At 41.1% G+C, this 21,497-nt stretch overlaps 1 protein-coding gene across 4 annotated transcripts in view; it reads right to left on the reverse strand.

The window, feature by feature from the left end:
- ERMP1 (endoplasmic reticulum metallopeptidase 1) overlaps positions 1 to 17,474 on the reverse strand; it is a 41,336-nt gene extending 23,862 nt beyond the window's left edge. For all 4 annotated transcript variants that reach the window (XM_081151966.1, XM_081151969.1, XM_081151968.1 and 1 more), the window contains exons 1-4: positions 17,102 to 17,474; positions 15,092 to 15,393; positions 10,703 to 10,830; positions 9,973 to 10,078 (exon numbers count right to left, since the gene is read on the reverse strand). In XM_081151966.1, coding sequence (XP_081008092.1) covers positions 9,973 to 10,078; positions 10,703 to 10,830; positions 15,092 to 15,393; positions 17,102 to 17,439 — 874 coding nt within the window. In that variant the 5' untranslated portion in view covers positions 17,440 to 17,474. The remainder of the gene's footprint in view (positions 1 to 9,972; positions 10,079 to 10,702; positions 10,831 to 15,091; positions 15,394 to 17,101) is intronic.
- Positions 17,475 to 21,497: the final 4,023 nt, after the last annotated feature.

The following is a 21,497-nucleotide window of genomic DNA, read 5'->3' on the forward strand; positions in this document are numbered from 1 at the left end:
AAAATAAAGATACATGAAATACTGAAATAAATACACAAATAAAGGAGAACAGGAAGCACTCCTTCTAGAATTCCAACTTTGAACTACAGATGGAATGACAGCCAGAAAACTCAGCGTCTGGCTAACGTTACAGTAAAAATGCTTTGGGGTGAGAATCAATGGTTGCTAAAAGTAGGATCAAAGTTTCATGAGAGACAGGATATTAACAGTTTCAAAGTACCTATTACAGAAAGAAAAAAAGTAACTTTACCAAGTAGAAAAGCCTGGCAAAAACCGTAATTAAAGGCTCAGAAGTTGATCAGACAGACATCACGTGCCTCCTGATGAGGTACACTGAAAGGACACAAACGTGAAAAACAGAGAAAGGATGATAGGGAAACAGACTATCGACCTTAATCATGTTAAAACACTAGTATTAAAATATTATCATACAATTAAATAGTAATCATTAAAATTTTACTATTAAAACCACACTGAAAAACAGGTAAAGCTAAACTCTAAAGGAAATAAAGTATCATAAAACTTGAGATAATAGCTATGCTTAGGTGAGAGGTAGGGAGCTGTATTTGAGGCAGCAGGTGAAAACTTCTGGAGGCTGTGGCAAGAGTCTATTCTCTTTTTTTTCCTTATTTTTATTTTTATTTTATTTTTATTTTTTAAATATATCTTTATTGATTTCAGAGAGACGAAAGGAGAGGGAGAGAGAGACAGAAACATCAATGATGAGAGAGTCATTGACCGGGAATTGAACCCTGATTGCCTGGATCCCAGGTCGATGCTCAACCGCTGAGCCACGCCCGGCCGGGCAAGAGTCTATTCTCTTTCAAGAATGGGGGTGAAAGGGGTACTGACCTGACAATAATTAAGTTTACACTTTTATGTTTTTGTTACATACCTAATAAAACATGACAATTAAATGCTGTTTGGCCCTGAATTAGAACTCAGATTAAAAAACAAAACAAAAACAGCTAGGACATTATTGGAATAATTAGAGAAATCTGAATATTCACTATTCATTAGATAATAGCTTTATATTATTGTCATATTTCTTAAGTGTGATTAATGTACTGTTATGAAGAAACATATCCTTGCTCTTTACCTTCTGAGATGGCTATGGTGAAATTATCTATGGAAATGGTTTTCCTCCTTAATTGTGATAATGTAGTGAATACACAGATTTTCAAATATTAAACCATCTCCATTTACCAGTCAGTAAAGTTTCAGGATATAAAATCAATATATAAAAATGAGTTGCATTTTATACACTAATAATGAACTGTCAGAACAAGAAATTAAGAAAACAATCCAGCACCATTCCTGTGCAGAGCCCACCCTTCACACAGCCAAAGCTTGGTTTCTTTGGGCCTGATGAACTCTGCTGGCATCACCCTAAAAACTTCAAGACCCCGACCTACCACAAAAGTCCATGGTCACCCAAGGGTGGTGGCTGGCCTTGGTGTACCCTGAGACTTTTACTGAGTGTCCTCAGTCCCAGCAATGGCACTGGGTATGAATCTCTTTCAATCTGGTGACCACTACTCACCCTGGTCTGGTGACTCACTGAGGACCTACCTCACACGTGTACCACCAAAGGCTCTTTCAGGTACTGAGCCCAACAGGCAGCCAACAAGCAGAGACAGATCTTGGGGTGCCTTGGGCCTTCTGCTGACCTACCCCAGGGCCTGGTGCTGGGGGAAACCAGACTTGTTGCACAGCTTAGTCACTCATACACACGTAGGCCCAGCAGAGGCAGCCAGACTGTGGGTTGCTTTGCAGCCGCAAACAGGTAGCCCAGGACCAACCACAGGCAGCCTCTGACATTGACTTGCACCAAAGTTCCTAACAAGAGGACCCAGAAATAACACACCCAGTAGTGGGATTCAGACGACATCATAGCACAACCTAATGGATATGCTCCACAAGCAGCATATCCAAACGGAGATCTCAGCGGACATGAGATCCTGCTGGGGCAAATGTTGCTTTGTGAGGTGAGGGTGGCCCCTGCACAGCAGCTTGTACACTGTGGTTGGAGTAAATCTTCATAGTCAGCCAACCCCAATCATGAAGGGGCCAACAGAAATCAAGAATCAACTGCAACAGAAGGGCTCACATAACCTACAAAAGGGTTTGTGGAGTATCTAGCTTCCATGATCAGAAACACTGCACCACTGAGTCCCACCGGACACCTACTACATAAGAACACCATACCAAGACTGGAAAGCATAGCAGATCCACCTAATACACAGAAACAATTACAGAGAGGCACTCAAAACAGAGACAAGGAAACATGCCCCAAATGAAAGAACAGGAAATATCCCCAGAAAAAGAACTACATGAAAGCAATCTACCAGCTGAAAACAATGGTTATAAGGATCTCAAGGGACTTAGGGGAAGAATGGATGAACTCAGTGAGAACTTAAACAAATGGATAGCAAACATAAAAAAGAACACAGAAACCATAAAAAAGGATGAGTCAGAAATGAAAAATACAATATCTGAAATGAAGAATACACTAGAAGGAATCAACAGCAGGTCAGATGAAGCAAAGAATTAAATCAGTGATTTAAAATACAAGCAGCAGAAAACACCCAATCAGAGCAGCAAAAAGATAAAAGAAATTCTGAAAATGAGGATAATTTAAGGGACCTTGGGCAACATCAATCTTAACATCACCATTGCAGGGTAACAGAAAGAGAAGAGGGAGAGCAAGTGATTGAGAGGCTATTTAAATAAAGAGGTTTCCTAACTGGGTGAAGGAAAAAGACACACAAGTCCAGAAAGCGCAGAGAGTCCCAAACAAGTTGACCCCAAAGAGACCCACACCAAGACACGTAATAATTAAAATGACAAAAGTTAAAGACAAAGAGAGAATCTTAAAATCAGCAAGAAAAATAGAAGTAGTTACCTACATGAGAGATCCCATAATACTATCAGCTGATTTCTCAATAGGAACATTTCATGCTAGAGGAACTGGCACGAAATAATCAATGTGATGAAAAGTGAGGACCTACAACTAAGACTACCCAGCAAGGGTAACATTTAAAATTGAAAATGAAAAAAAAAACCAAAAACTTCCCATACTAGGTAAAGCTAAAGGAGTTCATTACCATTACAAAAATTGGTATTATAAGAAATGTTCAATAAAGGGACTTCTTTAAGAAGAAAAAAAACACAAAGAGGAACACAGTTATAATAAACAATGGCAATGCCCAGCCAGTGTGGCTCAGCGGTTGAGCATCAACCTATGATCCAGGAGATTGAGGTTCGATTCCCAGTCAGGGCACATGCCCGGGTTGCGGGCTCGATCCTCAGTAGGGGGCGTGCAGGAGGCAGCCCATCAATGACTCTCTCATCATCGATGTTTCTATCTCTCTCTTTCCCTCCCCCTTCCTCTCTCTGAAATCAATAAAAACACATTTAAAAAAATAAAAGTAAAAAATAAAAGTAAACAAAAACAAAAAAACCCCCACAATGGTGATAAATACATACCTATCAATAATCTCTTTAAATGTAAAAGACTTAAATGCTCCAAGCAAAAGACATAGGGTAGTCCTGCCCCGGTGGCTCAGTTGGTTGGAGAGCCGTCCCATAGACCAAAAGGTTACGGTTGGATTCCCAGTCCAGACACATACCTAGGTTGCAGGTTCTATCCCTGGTCAGGGTGTGTATGGGAGGCAACAGATCAATGTTTCTCACATCGATGTTTCTCTCCCTTTCTCTCTCTCTCTTTCCCCCTCTCCCTCTCTACAAAGAAAAAAGAAAAGACAAAGGGTAGCTGAATGGATAAGAAAACAAGACCCACATGTCTGCAGTCTATAAGCAACCCACCTCACAATGAAAGATACATAAAGACTAAAAAGTAAAAGGATGGAAAAAGATACTTGATGCAAATGAAAGATTTTTTTAAAACCAAGGTAGCAATACTTATATCTGACAAAATAGACTTTAAAACAAAGGCTATAGTAAAATCAAAGGACAGATAAAAGGCTATCCAGGCAAGAAAATGCTAAAGGTTTGTAAATGGTAATTACAAACTTTGTAATTAGTATTACAAGAAATGTTAAAAGGTCTTCTTAAGAAGAGTAAGAAAAAAAATAACATGGCAATAACTATATACTTATCAACAATTACTTTAAATGTAAATAGATTAAATGCTCCAATAAAAAGACAGGGTGGCTGAAGAGACAAGAAAACAAGACCCTTACATATGTTGTCTATAACAGACTCACTTCAGATCAAAAGACACACACAATCTAAAAGTAACTGGATGAAAAAAGATATTTCATGGAAATGGAAACAAACAAATAAAATCCCAGGTAACAATACTTATACAAGACCAAATAGACTTCAAAACAAAGGCAATCACAAGAGACAAAGAAAGACCTAGCAATTCCACTTCTGGGTATTTATCCAAAGTTGAAACCAGCAACACTAATTCAAAAAGACATGTATCCGTATGTTCACTGCAGCATTATTTACAATAGCTAAGACATGCAAGCAGCCTAAGTGTCCATCAAAAGATGAATGGATAAAGAAATGGTACATATCTACAAGGGAGTATGACTCAGCCATAAAAAAGAATGAAATCTTGCCATCTGCAACAACATGGATGGACCTAGAGGGTATTGTGCTGTGTAAAATAAATCAGACAGAGAAAGACAAATACCATATAGATTTCATTTATATGTGGAATCTAAAACATAGAAACAAGTCACAGAGAACATTTTGATAGTTGTCAGATAGGAGGGAGGTTGGTAGTATGGGTGAAAAAAGGAGAAGTGAGTAAGAAGACTGAAATCATATAAAACATCTTCTCTGACCACAATGGTATGAAATTAGAATTCAATTACAAGAAAAAACTAAAAAAAACACAAACACATGAAAGCTAAATAACACGTTACTAAACTATGTATGGGTTAACGAGTTTAAGGGAAAAAAATCAAAAGATACCTTGAGACAAATGAAATGGGAACACTGGTGTTTAAATTTACATTTCTTCTAAAATAAAACAATTGTTTCACATGGCAGCTTCTTAAAAAGTTAAACATAAATTTACCATATGACCCAGGAATTCCATTCCTAGGTATCCACCCAAAAGAAATGAAAATACAGTGGTACTTCGGTTTTCGAATGTAATCCATTCCAGAAGACCATTTGAGTTCTGAAATGTTCAAAAACCAAGGGATCAGCAGCCAACAGCGAAGCCTCAGGATCTTGCCCTCAGCGGAAGCCGTGTGGCACGTTCGACTTCTGAGGCGTGTTCCAAAACTGGAGCATTGACTTTCCGGTTTACCGTGTTTGTAAACCGAAATGTTAGTCAACGGAGATTTTCGAAAACCAAGGTACCACTGTATATGTCCACACAGACTTACACACAAATGTTCATAGCAGTACTGTTCATAATAGCCTAAAAGTGAAAACAACCCAAATGCCCGTCAACTGATGATCAATGAAATGCAGTTTGATCCATACTATGGAATATAATTCAGCCATTAAAAATAACAAAGTGCTGATACATGCTACAACATGAATGAATCTCAAAAAATATTATATGAAGTAAAATAAGCTAGACTGCTAATGACTCTGGGGTTTTTCTTTGTAGTGTCTTTATCTGGTTTTGGAATTAGGATAATGCTGGCCTCGTAAAATGAGCTTGGGAGTCTTTCCTCCTTCTGAATTTTTTGGAATAGTTTGAGAATGATGGGTATTAGTTCTTCTTTGAATGTTTGGTAAAATATACCTGTGAAGCCATCGGGTTCAGGACTTTTGTTTGTTGGAATTTTTTTTTTAATGTTTCTATTGATTTTTTAAAATTTATTTATTTTTAATTTATCTTTGATTACTGCTTCAATTTTGTTAGTTTTAATCAGTCTGTTCAGATATTCTGTTTCTTCTTGATTCAGTTTTGGAAGATTATAAATTTCTAGGAATTAATCCATTCCTTCCAGATTGTGCAATCTGTTGGCATATAGTTGTTTCTTTTATTTTTTTTATATGCTTTTATTGATTTCAGAGAGAGGAGGGAGAGGGAGAGAGAGATAAAAACATCAATGATGAGACAGTCATTGATTGGCTGCCTCTTACACGCCCCCTACTGGGAATTGAGCCCACAGCCTGGGCATGTGTCCTGACCAGGAATCAAACCTCGATCTCCTGGATCATAGGTTGATGCTCAACCTCTAAGCCATGATGGCCGGGCCTTTGGTAATATTTTCTTATAATCCTTTGTATTTCTGCAGTGTTAGTTGTTACTTCTCTTTCACATTTGATTTTGTTTATTTGAGTCCTTTTTTCTTGATGAGTTTGTTAAAAGTTTGTCAATTTTGTTTATCGTTTTAAAGAAGCAGCTCTTGGTTTTATTGATCTTTTGTGTTGCTTTTTTTTATACTCTTTTGTTTATCTCTGCTCTGACCTTTATTATTTCATTTATTCTATTTGCTTGGGGCTTTTTCTTTTTCTAGTTTGTTTTTGTTTTTTTAGGTGTAAGGTTAGATTGTGTATTTGAGATTTTTCTTATTTCTTGAGGGAAGCCTGTAATGCTATGAATTTCCCTCTTAGTACTAGTGTATTTTACACTTTAAATAGGTGAACTATACAGTATTGTGGGTTAAATCTCAATAAAGGTGTAATTTTTTTAAAAAAAAAAATGCAATCTCAAGCAGGTCATAAAATAGCAGATACAGTATGATCCAATTTTTGTAAGATATATATCATATAAAAATATATTAATGTATATGTATAAAAAAAATTCCCAAAGGGTAGAGACTAAACTATAACCCCAGGTTGCTCTGGGTGGTGGATTACAGGGGCATGGATATTTTCTCACTAGAGAAAAAAAGGAATCTGTGACTCCTTTGCTGATGCGCTTTCCTCTACTTAAGGTATGTAGTATATGAATTTTTCACAATGAACATATATTATTGGTTTAATCTGTTTAAATTTTAAAATAATGGATTATTAAGTCAAGCCTTCTTGACTCATGATATAAATCACTAGCCTGATAAATCAAGGCATTTTTTCATGCACTCTGGCTCTGTTTTAAAAATCAGGCAGCACTGATTACTCTAGTCACTAAAAACTCCCCCAAAAGAATCTCTCTCTCTGAAGTGACAATGGAGCACTCGAGAGTACAAACTGTTTTAACGGAAAAGTTTCCAGAGCAGGACAAGTGCTTCCGTGCCGGGCAAAGGCCTGTCCCAGCGGCCGAGGATGGGGATGGAGCTTTACTCTCACACAGAGCCCCAAGTCCAGGAGGCCTCCAACCTTCTGTCAACCGTGGATATGAGCTGCCAGCTTTCTGAAGGCCACACCTGCAGGAAAGCCAGCCTTTTGTAGTCAGTGGCGTCTCAAGGCGAGGGAGGTATTGGCATGTCAGAAAGCACCTGAGAAGTTTTGGGGTATGCAGTTTAGCCACAAGAATAAGCTACCAAAATCTAGAGGGAAAACACTGTATATAAAAACTCAGAGAGCCATGGCTAGTTTGCTCAGTGGTTAGAGTGTTGGCTCACAGACTGAAGAGTTGTGGGTTTGATTCCCGGTCGAGGGCACATGCCTTGATTGAGGGTTCGATCCCCTGCCCTGGTTGGGGCACGAGCAGGCGGCAACCAATCGATGTGTCTCTCTCACATCCATGTTTCTCGCTCTCCCCCCTCCTCTCTCCCTTCCACTCTCTCTAAAAAATCAATGGAAAAAATATCCTCAGGTGAGAATTTAAAAAAAAAGGTTTTTTTAAAAAAAAAACAAACTCAGAGAAAGAGGGAAACATTCTCTCCAAATCTTTTGCAGGATGCTCCTCCAGAAAAAATTAATTTGAAATGTGGGCATTTTATTTTAAAATGAGTAAAACATTTAAGTTGTATATATATTGCTAACTAGTAACAAGGCTGTTATTGTCTTATTATTAATCATATTGCAACGCAAAACTTTAAACAATACAGAAAACTGTGAAGAGTCTAAGTAAAGCAGCTATGACAGCTCTGGTTTTAAATTCATGAAGCAATGGAGAGTCCGAATCAGTTTTTTACATTTTGCCCCACCCTCCACTCCAGTCACACCCATCATAGCTCCACCAGCCAACACTCACCATCTGGCAGTGCCTGTTTTTATACAGTTGTTTATAACCTTCCAGATAATGCAATTATATCTAAAATGTATACAACTGCAGAATTTTTACATAAAACTATCTACATTTAGTAATAAGAGTACAGGCTACAAGCTAATTAGACCTAGTGAAAGTGAGTTCTCAATAAATGTAAACAAAGAAAATGACTTGGGTCTAGATCTCACTAATCCTAGGTAAATGCATTTGAATCTCTCTGGACTACATATATGCATATATAATGTATGCATTAATATAAAGGCACAGAAAAAATTCAGGAAAGGTATAGACTAAACCTTAGGACTAGATTTTCCTTGGGTCACAGGAATATAAGGGGCAGAGAACTGTGATGATAAATTAAAAGCATGAATAAGAAGGTATTTAACATATAATACACTTCTTAGAGGGAAAATATACAAAGACACACTCCTGCCCATGTGGAGCCCTGACATTTTCACCAGAGGAAAGAAAGATGCAGTGTCCTCTTTGCTTACAGAATTTTTTTTGCTTTTTGATCGAGTGGTTGTTGTATCAAGTGTTCCTTCTATACTGAATGAATCCAAGAATTTGAGAGAATGGGTAACAGTGTAGCATCTACTTACTCCTACAGATATTAGATAGAAGCTTCTTCTCATTAGTTGGATGAATAGTAAGCAGAAAAGTCTGAGAGTTGAAAAGAAAGCAGAACCTTGCTTCTGACCTCATAACCTTGAGATTCTCAAAGGTTTAGCTGAAGTAAAATATATATACATTTTGAAGGGCAAAAGTTTAAAATAAGTTGTATGGAGAATATTAAATTACGGTATTGTTTAGGTTAGAAAAATATACTTAGCGTATCTTCATAACTTAAACAATACATGTCTGTAAAGGGTGCTAAAAATTAAGTTCCTGTATCGCCTTACTTCTCCTAACCCATCTCACACCCCAACACACTCATTATAAAACTTCTAGCAAATGCCACATCCCTAGCTAAAATGAATTACCCAAATTACTAACAGAATTGGGAATGGCATGGAACTTCCAATGTCACAAAACTGAGCTCTGAATTCTGCTAAGAATGATGACAATTGATACTTAATTGATAAGTTATCCTTATAACTTATAATCTTGTTTTCCTTAGAAAAGTTTAATCATAAAACTAAAAATATTTCTCTGGCTGATTAAATATTACTGGATTTTTATGACATTTAAATTAATGATATATTTAAAGTCCTTTAACTACAGGTAATTTTTTTCATTTTAATCCATGAAATCACTGTCATTTAATATGATTTACATCATAATTATCCATAATGCATAAAATCAAGTTCACCACCTACCTATATGACAATCTGGTTAATCGTTAAGAACAAGGACTCTGAACCTGTACTAGGTTTAAATCCTGCTGTGTCATTGACCAACTGTGAAACTTAGGGGAGTTATAATCTCTTTTGCCTCAGTTTTCTCATCTATGAAATGAGGGTAATAACAGTACTTTCCCCTCATGCTGTTTTGAGGATTAAGTGACATCTATATAAAATGCTTTGAACTTTTGGCGAATAATAAGCACTATACAAATATTAGGTTGCTATTAATATTATTTGGTTAAAATTTTTAACCAAGACAAGCTAAAACTACCTCATGCTTTAAAAAGAACATTCATTTCATTAGAGAGATTACTTATTTTCAAAAACCGTCCACTTGTATAAAAACAAGAATTACGTTAAAGTATACAATGCAATTGCACTCAAATACAAAATACAGGGTGGGGCAATGCAGTTGTTTGTATGGAAATAACGCAATAATTAATAAATAAGAATATAAGAAAAAAGTCTGTGTTTCATGTACTCACAACTATGAACCTACGTTGCCCCACCCTGTATAGCCACACATACCTGTTTGGAATACAAGTTCTTTCCCTCCTACACCTGCTGCCTCTAAGTTAATAAATGCACGAATCAAGTTGGCCCAGGGGTGCTGAGTAATGAAACCATGACTGGCCTGAATGAGAAAGAAAACAAATATAGGTTAAACAATCTCAGATTATCAAAGTCTCTATTTGCTTATTTTAAAGACAGAATGTCTATGTTGACAAGGGGAAGAACAGACAAATAATCATTTTTTCAAAGGCACTATCCAAAGACACGCAGCTGTTTCTCTATGTGCAATGACTGTGCGCAGTTTGCTGAGTGGAAAGTCACCAACACAGAAAACTGCCTGATTTCCATGAGTGTTGCCAGACAACATCCTCAGTAAGTGTGAGGCTGCGTAAAGAAAGGACAAAAAAACAGAAGGGACGATCCACATGGCTGGGTGTTCATGCTGCGTGCCTGCCTCAAAACATCTCTGAAACTCTACAGAGTCAAAGAAAACCTGAGGTGAATGATTATACCATCACAGAGCCCTTCTATAAATCAAACGCTGACAAGATGCACTGTTCTAAGTTGTTCCCAAATGTTGAACATATGTACGTAAGTGGCTGTAGAATCTTTACAGTACTCCAGGCGCAATATTTTTTGTATATGACTTTATGATACTGCTCAAATGAATAATCAAAATGCCTAAGTTGTTATTATTATTATCAGTTCTTATTGAGGCCTAGTATTTAAAACAATGAAATTTCACCTGCAAAACATTTTCCTCAGCACCATTAAAAAGGAAGATGACAGCATGATGCAAAGCTTCAGGGGACGTTGACAAGGCGTGAAGGACCTCCAGCATCACTGAGCAGCTGACTGCATCATCACTGGCACCTTTAAATCAAAAGAATAGGCTTGCTCCTCAGACTTCAACATCTTTACAGTATGAACCATCAGGGCTAGGAATGGGGTTTTCTCATCAAGGGAGCATCACGTGGCTATAAGACCGGAAGACCAGCTCCGTCTGTCGCCATCAGGCGACCATTACACCCGCCAGCTTTAAACTCCGCGAGAACAGGAATCTCTGTCTGGTTTGCTTGTTCACTTACCCTCAGTGTCTAGAAGCATGCCTAGCCCGGAGTAGTCACTTAAGTAATATCTGTTGAATAATCATGCAGATGGGATCTAAATTAATACTAAAATTTGACATTCTCTGCCTGGGCCAGTATGGCTCAGTTGGTCGGACCGCTGTCCCGTACAGGTTTGATTCCTGGTCAGGGCACATAGCCAGGTTGAGGGTTCAATCTCAGGCTGGGGTGTATGAGGGAGGGAGGCAACTGATCAATTTCTCTCTCATATTGATGTTTCTCTCCCTCTCTCTCTAAAATCAATAAAAGCATGTCCTCAGGTGAGGATTAAAAATAAATAAATAAGTAAATAAATAATAAATGAAACCTGGCATTCTCACCAGCCCAAGGCAATTTACTCCCTTCTTTATCCTGGTTCCACGTCCTCTATAATATTCTCACTTCTGGTGTTCACAGCTTCCTAGGTATCTCCCCTCCTACCTACTCCTTTCCTGCTAGTTTTCCTGTCAAAATCATAAAACCTTCAGGTCACTTGGCATTTACAGAGAGGTCCGTTTGGATGGTGTAGCATTTTTTTAAGGTTTTGCCGAGATGTGATGTGATGAAGACACCAGATCCAGTAAGACAGGAAAGGAGACTAATGACCTAAGTAGTATCCCTGATCCCAGCACGGATAGAGTAGAGGACCTCATCAAATCGCTTAAACTTCTTGATTCAGAAACTTTAAATATTAAAGGTGATTATAAACATGGCTTTAATGCCTTGATTTTTTAAAGCACTATAAGAGGTAGCTAAGGGAACAAATTAGATATTTGATGATATTAAGGAATTATTACTTTTTAAATGAGGTAATTCATAGTATTATGAGCATGTTAAAAAAGGCTTCTTGTCTTTCAGGGATATAGACTGAAATAGAGAAACTGATACAGCTGTTTCAAAATAATTAAGGGTTCAGAGGTAGAGATAAAGAAACAAGATTGGACTGTCGAAGCTGGATGACATGTACACTCAGGTTCATTAAATGATTCTGTTTTTGTACGTATTTGAAATTTTCCATAATAAAAAGTTTAAAGAGAATCAAAGTAAATAGGCACAGTAATAACCCAGACAATAGCAATAGCATTTTCGGGTTTATACACTGGGAGGCAGGGCGCTACAGAGGTTAGCACGGGTTTGTTGTTTTTTAATCCTAACCCGAGGACATGGGGAGTGAAACATCAATGTATGATAGAAACATCAATCGGTTGCCTTCCGTGGGTGTTTGCAGGACATTCAACCAACTGAGCCACTCCGGCCGGCAGTTTAACATGGATTTTAAAGTAAGAAAAATTTGGAAGTAAATTCTAGCTCTGTCATTTACCCTATAACTTCCTGGTCTAGAGAGCAGGCTAATGATATCTACCTCATAGGTGTGTTGAGAGGATTACAAAATGTGGTCTGCATTCAATGTTAGTTTTTTCTTCTTTGCAAACTTAAAGCTCTGTAGCTAGCTAAAATGCTTGCTGCGGTGTTGTTAAATTCCAGACTCCACACCTACTCAAGAAGAAACTACTTATTACCTATTATTACTTGTCTTGGCAGTGAATACTGGATTGTATTTTAATCAAAGTGAAACTAAGTAATAACTACTAACTACTATGAAGCCAGAAGTTTATGTAGCTATCAGTAAAAACTGCCACCTTCAAGGAACCAAATGAAATTAATGGTTTTTAACTCTGAGACTGTGAGTTACTTTAAAATAAAAATCAAACCATAAATTTTTTCTTTATTCAAAGAGAAAGGGAAATGGAAAGAGACATATCTATACAGGGTTGATTAAAAAGTTAAACTGTCCATTGATCTTCCTTTATTTTAATGGTTCTGTTGTCTGAGAACAGAACTAGAGAGGGAAAGAAAGTGAAAGAAAGTTAGAGAACAGTATAAGGGCTGAGTGGTTAACCAACATCTCTTTCTATTTAGAATTAACCCTGAAATTGAAGCCACTCCTAAAATAACTCAATGTCTCTTCTACCGACAACCTGGAACCAAGAAGCTAACCCAAGAAGACATTTAAGTCCTTTCTATGGGTAACATTACTCCTAATTGGTAATAGTCCCAAAGGTCCAGCTATGTTGCTGAGAAGAACTTTTAAAAAATGCCCATGTTTCAATTAGATCATCCACTGAAAGGATGTAGGTGATCGTCTATTTTATGAGTGTGCTTTTAAACTATTTTTAGCAATGTAATATTGACAGAAATGTCCTTGGGAATGTTGGTACAGGTGATCTTAAAAAATTTTAATTTAAAATGAGTTCCAATGACCCAAAAAATGCCACCGTTTCATTATTGGACTCTGTATATATAACACTTGGCACTATGTTTCTGATACTTACATACGTATCTTATATAATGCTCTTAAATAACCATGGTGTCGATCTGTCCCTTCCTAGAATTTAAACATCATAACAGTGGGCACAGGGTGACACTTATTTTATTACTGCTTTGAAATAGGCATAAAACACCACTGGTTTCCCTAACACACACAAAGATATTTCTGACTTTATTAAAACAAATGGGCATATACTGCTTTTTTGTAACATCTTGAAAAAATATTTAATAGAAACAAAACAATTTAATAATAAACATGTCATTGGGGCATTGTGCCCAATGACACAATGGAAGTGAGGGAATGATGTCCTTTTCTTCTCATGCTACAAATGCATGTAACTCTCTCCTACCCTAAATAATTCACATTGGTCCTGCTGACCTCTCTACTGACAACTCATCTTTTTCACCAGATCATTCTGTACTCCATGTGCTCAATCTACTGTTTTGTTGAAAACTCAAAAAGTTGTTCTTTTTCCAAATCTAGTTGCTTTTTATCATGTAACCTTCTTGGAAATATGTGTATGATTTTTAAAAAGCATGTTACATTCTAAATGCAACTGGCAAGCTTTCTAATTAAAGATGTCCTAGAATGAATCATTTTATCAAGCAAATAAATGTTATATTTTGTGTAACTCTAGATTATCATTTTGGGACTGCCATAGTTCAAACAATCCAGAAATAATAACATTAAATAACAATTAATAGCAAAAAATAAAAAGGCATTTCTCATGCCAGGCACTATTCTCTAAGCAATGCCAATAGGAAAGTACTATTATCTCCATTTTCAGATCAGAAACTGAAGAAAGAAGAGGTTAAGTAGCTTGCCAAAGGGAGCATTAATTCTCCTTCCTTTCAAATGGAGCTGAAAGTACTGACTGGCCAGGAAACCCAGCAACTGGTCCCACCTGTCTCTGATCAGTGGTGATCAGCTAAGTTTATTCCTGTGTCAAATGAGGGGGTTTGAACCAGATGCTATCTCAGGTCTTGTCTACCTCTAACATGCTATGATTCCATCGTAAAATGCTACAATTTTCTATTCCTCCCTACTTAGAATCTCTTTCATAACTACTAAAAACATTTTTCTGATGAATCTTATTTTTTTTTAATGGAAGTTCAATTTTGGGGATTCTCAATCATTCAAAGTATTTATTGTGTCAGGCACTGTCCTAAACATCAAGTATTTTGACAAAGTATTTTCAAAGGAAGATTTATGGATTAATGAGGTATTCTAACAGTACGGCATGCCCAGCGGGCCAAAATTCTCACTTTACAGGTCAACAGAAACTAAGAAAGACGTCCTCCAAACCCCGCGTCTGTGAAGGCAAGGACTGCTCCTTCACCCCGTATCCCTAAAGCCTAGTATTATACCTAGCTGAGTAAACACTTGAAGAGGCAGAACCTAACTCCAGGACTCAGGGACACATACTGGTAACGCTGATAAAGCTGCTTCAGTCTACCAGCAATATTCCATGTCTTGTCACTGGGCTGCTGGCACTAATGTTTAAAAAAAAAAATAAAGCACTTGAGAGAATGGCAAGGGGTTAGACTTAAACTAAATGATACTATTCTAACTATGCTGCCTGCCATCACTAAAGAGGTTTGTCCAAGAAAACGGTGTCCCACAACTAACCAAGCAGCTTGGCATTAATAAGCTTTCTAGGCTGTGATGACTTCAAGATGACTAAAAAACAGGTACATACCTGGTGAGTTTGCCACCGAGTCAAAATGACAGTTAGCCAGAACAGCATGCTGGGCTCCATCTCTGGGTTCCAGCTTTACCACAACGTTGGTGATGTTGTCATAGTAGCTTGTAAAACCTCCCAAAAAGTCAATGCTAAAGGAGCCTGTGGGCCGCTGTACATCTACTGAAATCTTGTGAAGGCTGTTGCTTTGAACTTCAATCAGTTTAATCTGATCCAAAAGGTAATGCACAGTCAGAATTTCATTTTCTGGACTTCCTGTAGTCCTGGGGCCAAAGGATGTTATGTGTTCAAGATAATCCCTGGAAGCCACCAAATGAGCGATGATTAACACGTAGCACAGAACAACTTCTCCTCTACAATTTCCCCCACCCCCCAAAACAAGTTGTTTTACTCCTCAGATTAAAAAGAGCTGCCTTTTTGGAGGGAACACTTGATGAAATATATGACTGTCTAACCACTATGCTGTACACCTGAAACTAACACAATACTGAATGTAGACTATAATTGAAAAATAAAATGTTAATTAAAAAATACAAAATATTTTTTAAAAAGGTTGCCTTTTATTATTTCAGGACAGTTCCATCTTTTCGTCTTGTCTCCCATGAATTCATCCCTTCAGAGTTTCCTCTGCCCACTCCACTCCCAAATCCTCTCGATCCTCATACAGAGGCTAGAGATTCTATTCAAACGGGTAAATGCTGAAGACCAGACAGCCCAGAATGCAACTCCATTGTGCCACACTCTGGAGGGTTCCTGATTCTGGGTTACAGAAACCAACGAGTAAAGACAAGTCAAGAGATTAAATAAACAAACAAGCAAACACTTTTTTTATTGCACGAAATGGACTCAGCCCTGCCTGTGTGCGTGCCCACAAGGCCTAATAATAACTTCGGTTCAGGCCAAAACCAACTCTACCCCTAAAACACACAAACAAACATGTTTTGTCTTTTCACTGCATTCCAAGCGGGGGGGAAAGCAGGGTGGTGAGGGTGTGTTCTGGAAAGTCCTTAATAAAATAAGTTTCCAGCACAATGTATTCAAAAGAAAAAGGTTTCAAATCACAGTGTCTGTTGAAAACTCTGCTAGCTTAAGATTTTGAGCTTTGACACATTTATGTTACAACACTTGATTTTAATCACGCTTCTAGCACACTTAATGGGGTTAAGCCAGTCAGAGAAAGAGGAGCACCGCAGGCTTTCAGTCCTATGTGGAATTTAATGAACAAACTGAACTACCAAGCAAAATGCAGACAGACTCATAGATAGAGAGCAGGAAGGCAGCTCGGGGGGCGAGGAGGGATGGGGGAGAGGGCCTGAGCAAAAAAGAAAAAAAAAAAGAGAACTCGTAAATTGGCCAACAGTGTGGTGACTGCAGGGGTGGAAGGGGGCGGGTGGTGGTGGGAGAGGGCATAAAAGGCGATGGAAAAAATTAAATTTTAAAAAAAAGGTCAAACCTTACACACCAGGAGCCCAAGGATAACCTCCGGGAATCTGAGAACTTCTGCAATTTTAAAGTTCTGAAGCGCAGTCTTCCAGGCTGAGCCTCCATAGCTTTCCCACGTGAGGACTGTGACCCTCAGAAAGTTAGACCACTGACTGCACTACCCCTTCCGACCCCTCCCCAGGACCCAGATGTACAAAACCGGCTAGGGACATCAATTCCACGATCCCTCATCTCACGTGGAAAGCAGAAGGGCTTAGCAAAAAGTAAAAGTTGCACCAGAAGATGAAGGACGGACTCACAGCCAAACCATCTGCAGGTGCGGCGGAAAGGGGGCGGGAAAGCCGGTGCCGTCCCCGCGACAGCCCCCGCCTGCACCACCCGCTTCGCAGCGGCGGAACGGGGAGTCCAACCGAGGGACGCGCAAGGGCACCCCACCGCACGTGCGGCCCGGCGGCGCCGGCGAGCCTGGGCGGTCCCGCAGGGGCGGGTGCACCCCGGTGCGGTGCCCGGGCTCCGGCCGGGGACGCGAGGGGCACGCGCGGGCCGGGCGTGAGAGGCCAGTACCTGGCCTGGCGCGCGTTGAACTCCGGGGGGTGTCCGGTGGCCCCGCGCTGCACGAGCTGCTGCAGCGACAGCTGCACGAGCGCCCGCAGCGCGAGCAGGTAGAGCGCCAGCGCCAGCGCGGCGCGCCCCTCCGACAGCCCGGTGCCCGCAGCCCCGCTCGCGCCGCCGCTCCCCGCCGCGCTCCGCTTCCGCGTCCTCGCGCCGCCGCCGCGCGCGTCCGCCAGGGCCTCCGGCGCGCGGGACGCCCTGTCTGCTTGCGGCGCGGCCGCCGGGCCGTCCAGGCGCTCGCCTCCGACGCGGTGCCGCCTCACCGCCGCCGACTCCGAACCCCACTGCATGGCCACGAGCCTCCGACGCCTGCCCCAACCGCCCCAGCCCGCGACAGCCCCGGGAGCAGCCGGGGCCGCCGCCGCAGCGCCTCCTAGTGAGCGGACGGAAACTGCAGAGGGTCAAACTTCTGCTGATTGGCCCGCCGGCCGCGCGGAGCCCCAGTCTCTAGGGCTAGGTCGTCGGCGGGCACGGCGGCGGGCGGGCCGGAGGGGCCGACCCCGGCTGGGCGTGGTGGGTGTGCCTTCTGGCGCCGGGCTTCCCCGCGGGGCGTGGGACGGAGCTTTCCCAACGGAGAGAGACCCATAAACCTAGAAACGTGAGAAAAGGGAGAGATCGCTTTTAGAAGAATGCACGTGGTTGCGCCAGGCAGAGGAAGAAGGCAATGGCCCAGCTTTCCGAAGGAGCATTCATTGGAGCAAGCTCCGGACATTGTAGGCTCTTAACGTTAAAAAGAGGGCTGCGCCAGGGAGGCCCAGACCCACGCTTCCACATCACAGACGGCAGCTGGGTGAGGAAACCGGCACGGTCGCCGCCTCCATGAACAACTGAAGACAAACAGTAGCGATTATCTATTGAACACCTGCCATGGGCCAAGCACTGTGCTCAATGATTTAATAATACATATCTCCTTGGAGCCTCACAAGAAGTCTGGGAGGGAAATATTTCTATGCCCTCAATAGCTGAGACACTTACAGGTAACAGCTGAAGAAGTTTAATGGGAATCAGGGGGCCCTCCAAACAGCCCTCAATTCCACTGCTGGATGTGGCACCGGAAAGCCATCCTCTAGCCTTCGCCCTGCCCATGCATGAGCCTCTCTGCTTCCAAGTTCCGCCTCCAGCATGGACTCGCAGCAGCACCCACCACTCACCGAGAGGCCAACTGGAAGGCGCAGCCTGCCTGTCTGCCCACCTGGCACCGGGGGCTGCTGTGCTGCGCTCCCCAGCTGGCCGCCTTCAAAGCCCTTCCCGCTCACCGCCTTTCCTTCTCCCACAGGAGCTTCTCACGTGCTGTTAAGTTGCCTGGCATGTTGTTCCCTCCCCTCATTGCCTAGTTAACTCTTATTTAACCTTCGTAGGTCAGCGTTAAGTGGTACTTCCTCAAGCAAGACCCTCCTAATCTGAGGAAGCCAGTCTCCCCCTATTCGTAGGACCCCGCAGCGCCGCGTGCGCTAGGTAATTATTTAATGTTTTCTTCATTAGACAGCAAGCCCCATGAAGGCAGGAATCATGACTGGCTTTGCTCACCGTTTTCTTCTCTCCTCTTAACACAAAGCATGACATGTGGCCTGTAGTCAATACATAGTTCTCGAGTGAATAAATGGAAACATAACTTTACAGCAGCAGCATACATTTAGCTCAATAAGATTCTTCTTAGTCTGTAAGGCCCATGAAACCAAAGGCAATGTCTATATCTTATTTATGCATCACTGTGTCCCCAGTGCTTAGCTCTGTGCCTAGCAAATGAATATATATAGTCTTTTATAGGAGCCAGCCGCCTTGCTATTCTTTCCAAAAACCCTAGCGCCTCCACCATCCCTGGAAGACAGCACCTCAGAAACAACTCTGTCCACCACAGCATAACAAGTTACAGGGGTCTGTAGTTCTAGGCAAAGGGCACAAATGTCTGATTTTTTTTTAAGCTTTACTTATTTTATGGTGTCACTTGCAGGGCTGGGTGGGTGTCAGAAAACCTAGGGATAAGGTGCACCACCCAGGAGCTGGGTTACTGGTTAAATCATTTGGGCTCTCTGTTTCGGAAGGGATAATGTAAGTTAAGCAGCTCTGACAGTGTACTGAGAGGCAGTGTACAGTAGTGGAATAAAAGCCCGGCTGTTGAAGTCAGCTAGATCTGAGTTCCTGAATCAGGAGCCGTCAGTACTCGTGGCATTATGCAAGTTAGCCTCAGAGTTTCAGTGTCCTTAACTGTGATAATGGAGATAATGCCTGCCTTCAAGGGCTTCAGTGAGGATTAATCAGCCAATACGGTGAAAGATCCTCACACAGTTCCAGAATTTTTCCTTATACAATCTTTTGCAGATGGGATTAAAAGCCATTTTCCTATTGTGATAATCATAGAGCCCTAGGAGGGAGAAGTTGAGTTATTATAATTGGGGTCTTGGAAGGCAGTTTCTCTCTAGACTCGTGTAAACTATGGTATTCACATTTGAATATTTTTAAGCTACCAGTTGTTGGATATCTACTGTGTCAGATACTGATCAAGGTGGGAAAACATACAGAAGAACAAATCAATGTTTCTGCCTTCAGAGAGCTTATATTCTGGTGGGGAGATAATAAGCTTGTGTGTGTGTGTGTGTGTATTTGTGGGTGAATAAAATGCCATATAAAGTGCTATGAAGGAAAATAAAGCAAGGAATTAAGAATGGCCAAGGCTGCTGTTTTAAGTTGGGTGATCAAAGACGTTCTCTCCGAGGAGACATTTGAAGTGACCTGAATGAAATGAGGAATGGGGCCCTAAAATCCTGAGGCGAGCATGTTCCAGGCAGAGGGAAGTGAAATGGGATGTTCAGAAACAACAATGAGCAGGGCATGTGGGTAAGGGGACAGTGACAGAAGCAAGGTCAGCGAGGTAGGCAAGAGCCAGTGCAGGGGGCCTTCGGGGTCACCGCAAGGACCTGGGGCTGGTTTAAACAGTAAAAACTCATGCTCCATGTTATGTTTTATGATATCGCTCAGAGTCTTGGTATCAGGCCGAGCAGTGCAACGACCACACCTAGATCATAGAGGCTAATAAAAGACTTTGCTAGTGTCTGGCCTTTTAAGTGTTTGGGGCAGCTAAGCTGTAGTTTTATTTGTGTGGGAAGCACACCACAATGAATTGAAACACATTCTAGTTCCCACATGTCAAATTGCTGATGAGAACAGAACGAGCCTAGGCTGCCCCATCTGGTGAGCTATTGATCACTGGGGTTGACTCAGTTCATTGGGTTTTGCCGACAGTTATGTTTTTCTGTGTGTCTCTTTAGGACAAAGTGAGAGCTAGACTTACCTACAGGCATAAAGACACCCCAAGTCCCTTCAGTTTTGCCATCTCTCCCGTATTTTCTAGGAACCTAGCTAAGGTGAGTAGAAGGGCACGTGAACTGTTAGAATTCAGATAAATTGCCAGTCTCTGCCTTCCACAGAGATCACCCCATATCCTATGTGAGTCTTTCCTCAGAAGAGGGGCTACTAGGACATTTGGTGCAGGTTCTCTGGGACTGAGGATGCCTTTTACCTGATGTTACAGTGACATTAAAACCAAGAGGTAACAAGAGAATCCAAACCAGTTGTAAAAGCCAGAAGCAGATGTCCAGAACTGATGGGCAGAGCAAGTTGAAGACTGACAAATCAAGAACAAAGACTCCAAAGGCAAAGGAAATCTCAGGTAAATATTGAAGACAGGTACTGTTGCCTACAGATAGGTTTAGTTTAAAATTTTTTTTTAAACCCTCACCCAAGGATATTTTTTCCATTGCTTATCAGAGAGAGTGGAAGGGGGGGGGGGGAGAGAGAGAGAGAGAGAGAGAGAGAGAAACATCGATGTGAAAGAGACACATCGATTGGTTAACCGGGGCCAGGGATTGAGCCTGCAACCAAGGTACGTGCCATTGGCTGGAATCGAACCCAGGACCCTTCAGTTGGCAAGTTGACACTCTAACCACTGAGTCAAATCAGCTAGGGCTACAGATAGGTTTTATGTGCTTATTGAGGTGGTATAAGGGTGGGCCAGCTTTGTTTAAAGTGCCAGAAATGAAGGCTCGTGACCAGGTTTGGGGATCAGCATTAGGTCTTTTGTTTTTAAGTTTTTTTGGTTTGTTTTTGTTTGGTTTAGATCCCTTCAGGCTGACACTGGGCCTTCCTAACTACAAAGCTCTGCAATGGAACATTATGGAGCTAGTGACAACAGTCAGCTATAGGGAGCACCTCCAATAAGCCTGGAAACTGCAGTGCTGGCAGAAAAGGGCATTCTAAAAGGTACTCAGGCCAGATCTGTAAATCCCCTTTTTCTTCAAAGCTTTTCTACCCCCATGAGCCGAAGGAGAGCATGATGGTGCCCCACTGTTAC

This window comes from Miniopterus schreibersii (assembly GCF_964146895.1).
Source record: "Miniopterus schreibersii genome assembly, chromosome: 11".
In the NCBI taxonomy this organism is placed as follows: domain Eukaryota; kingdom Metazoa; phylum Chordata; class Mammalia; order Chiroptera; family Miniopteridae; genus Miniopterus; species Miniopterus schreibersii.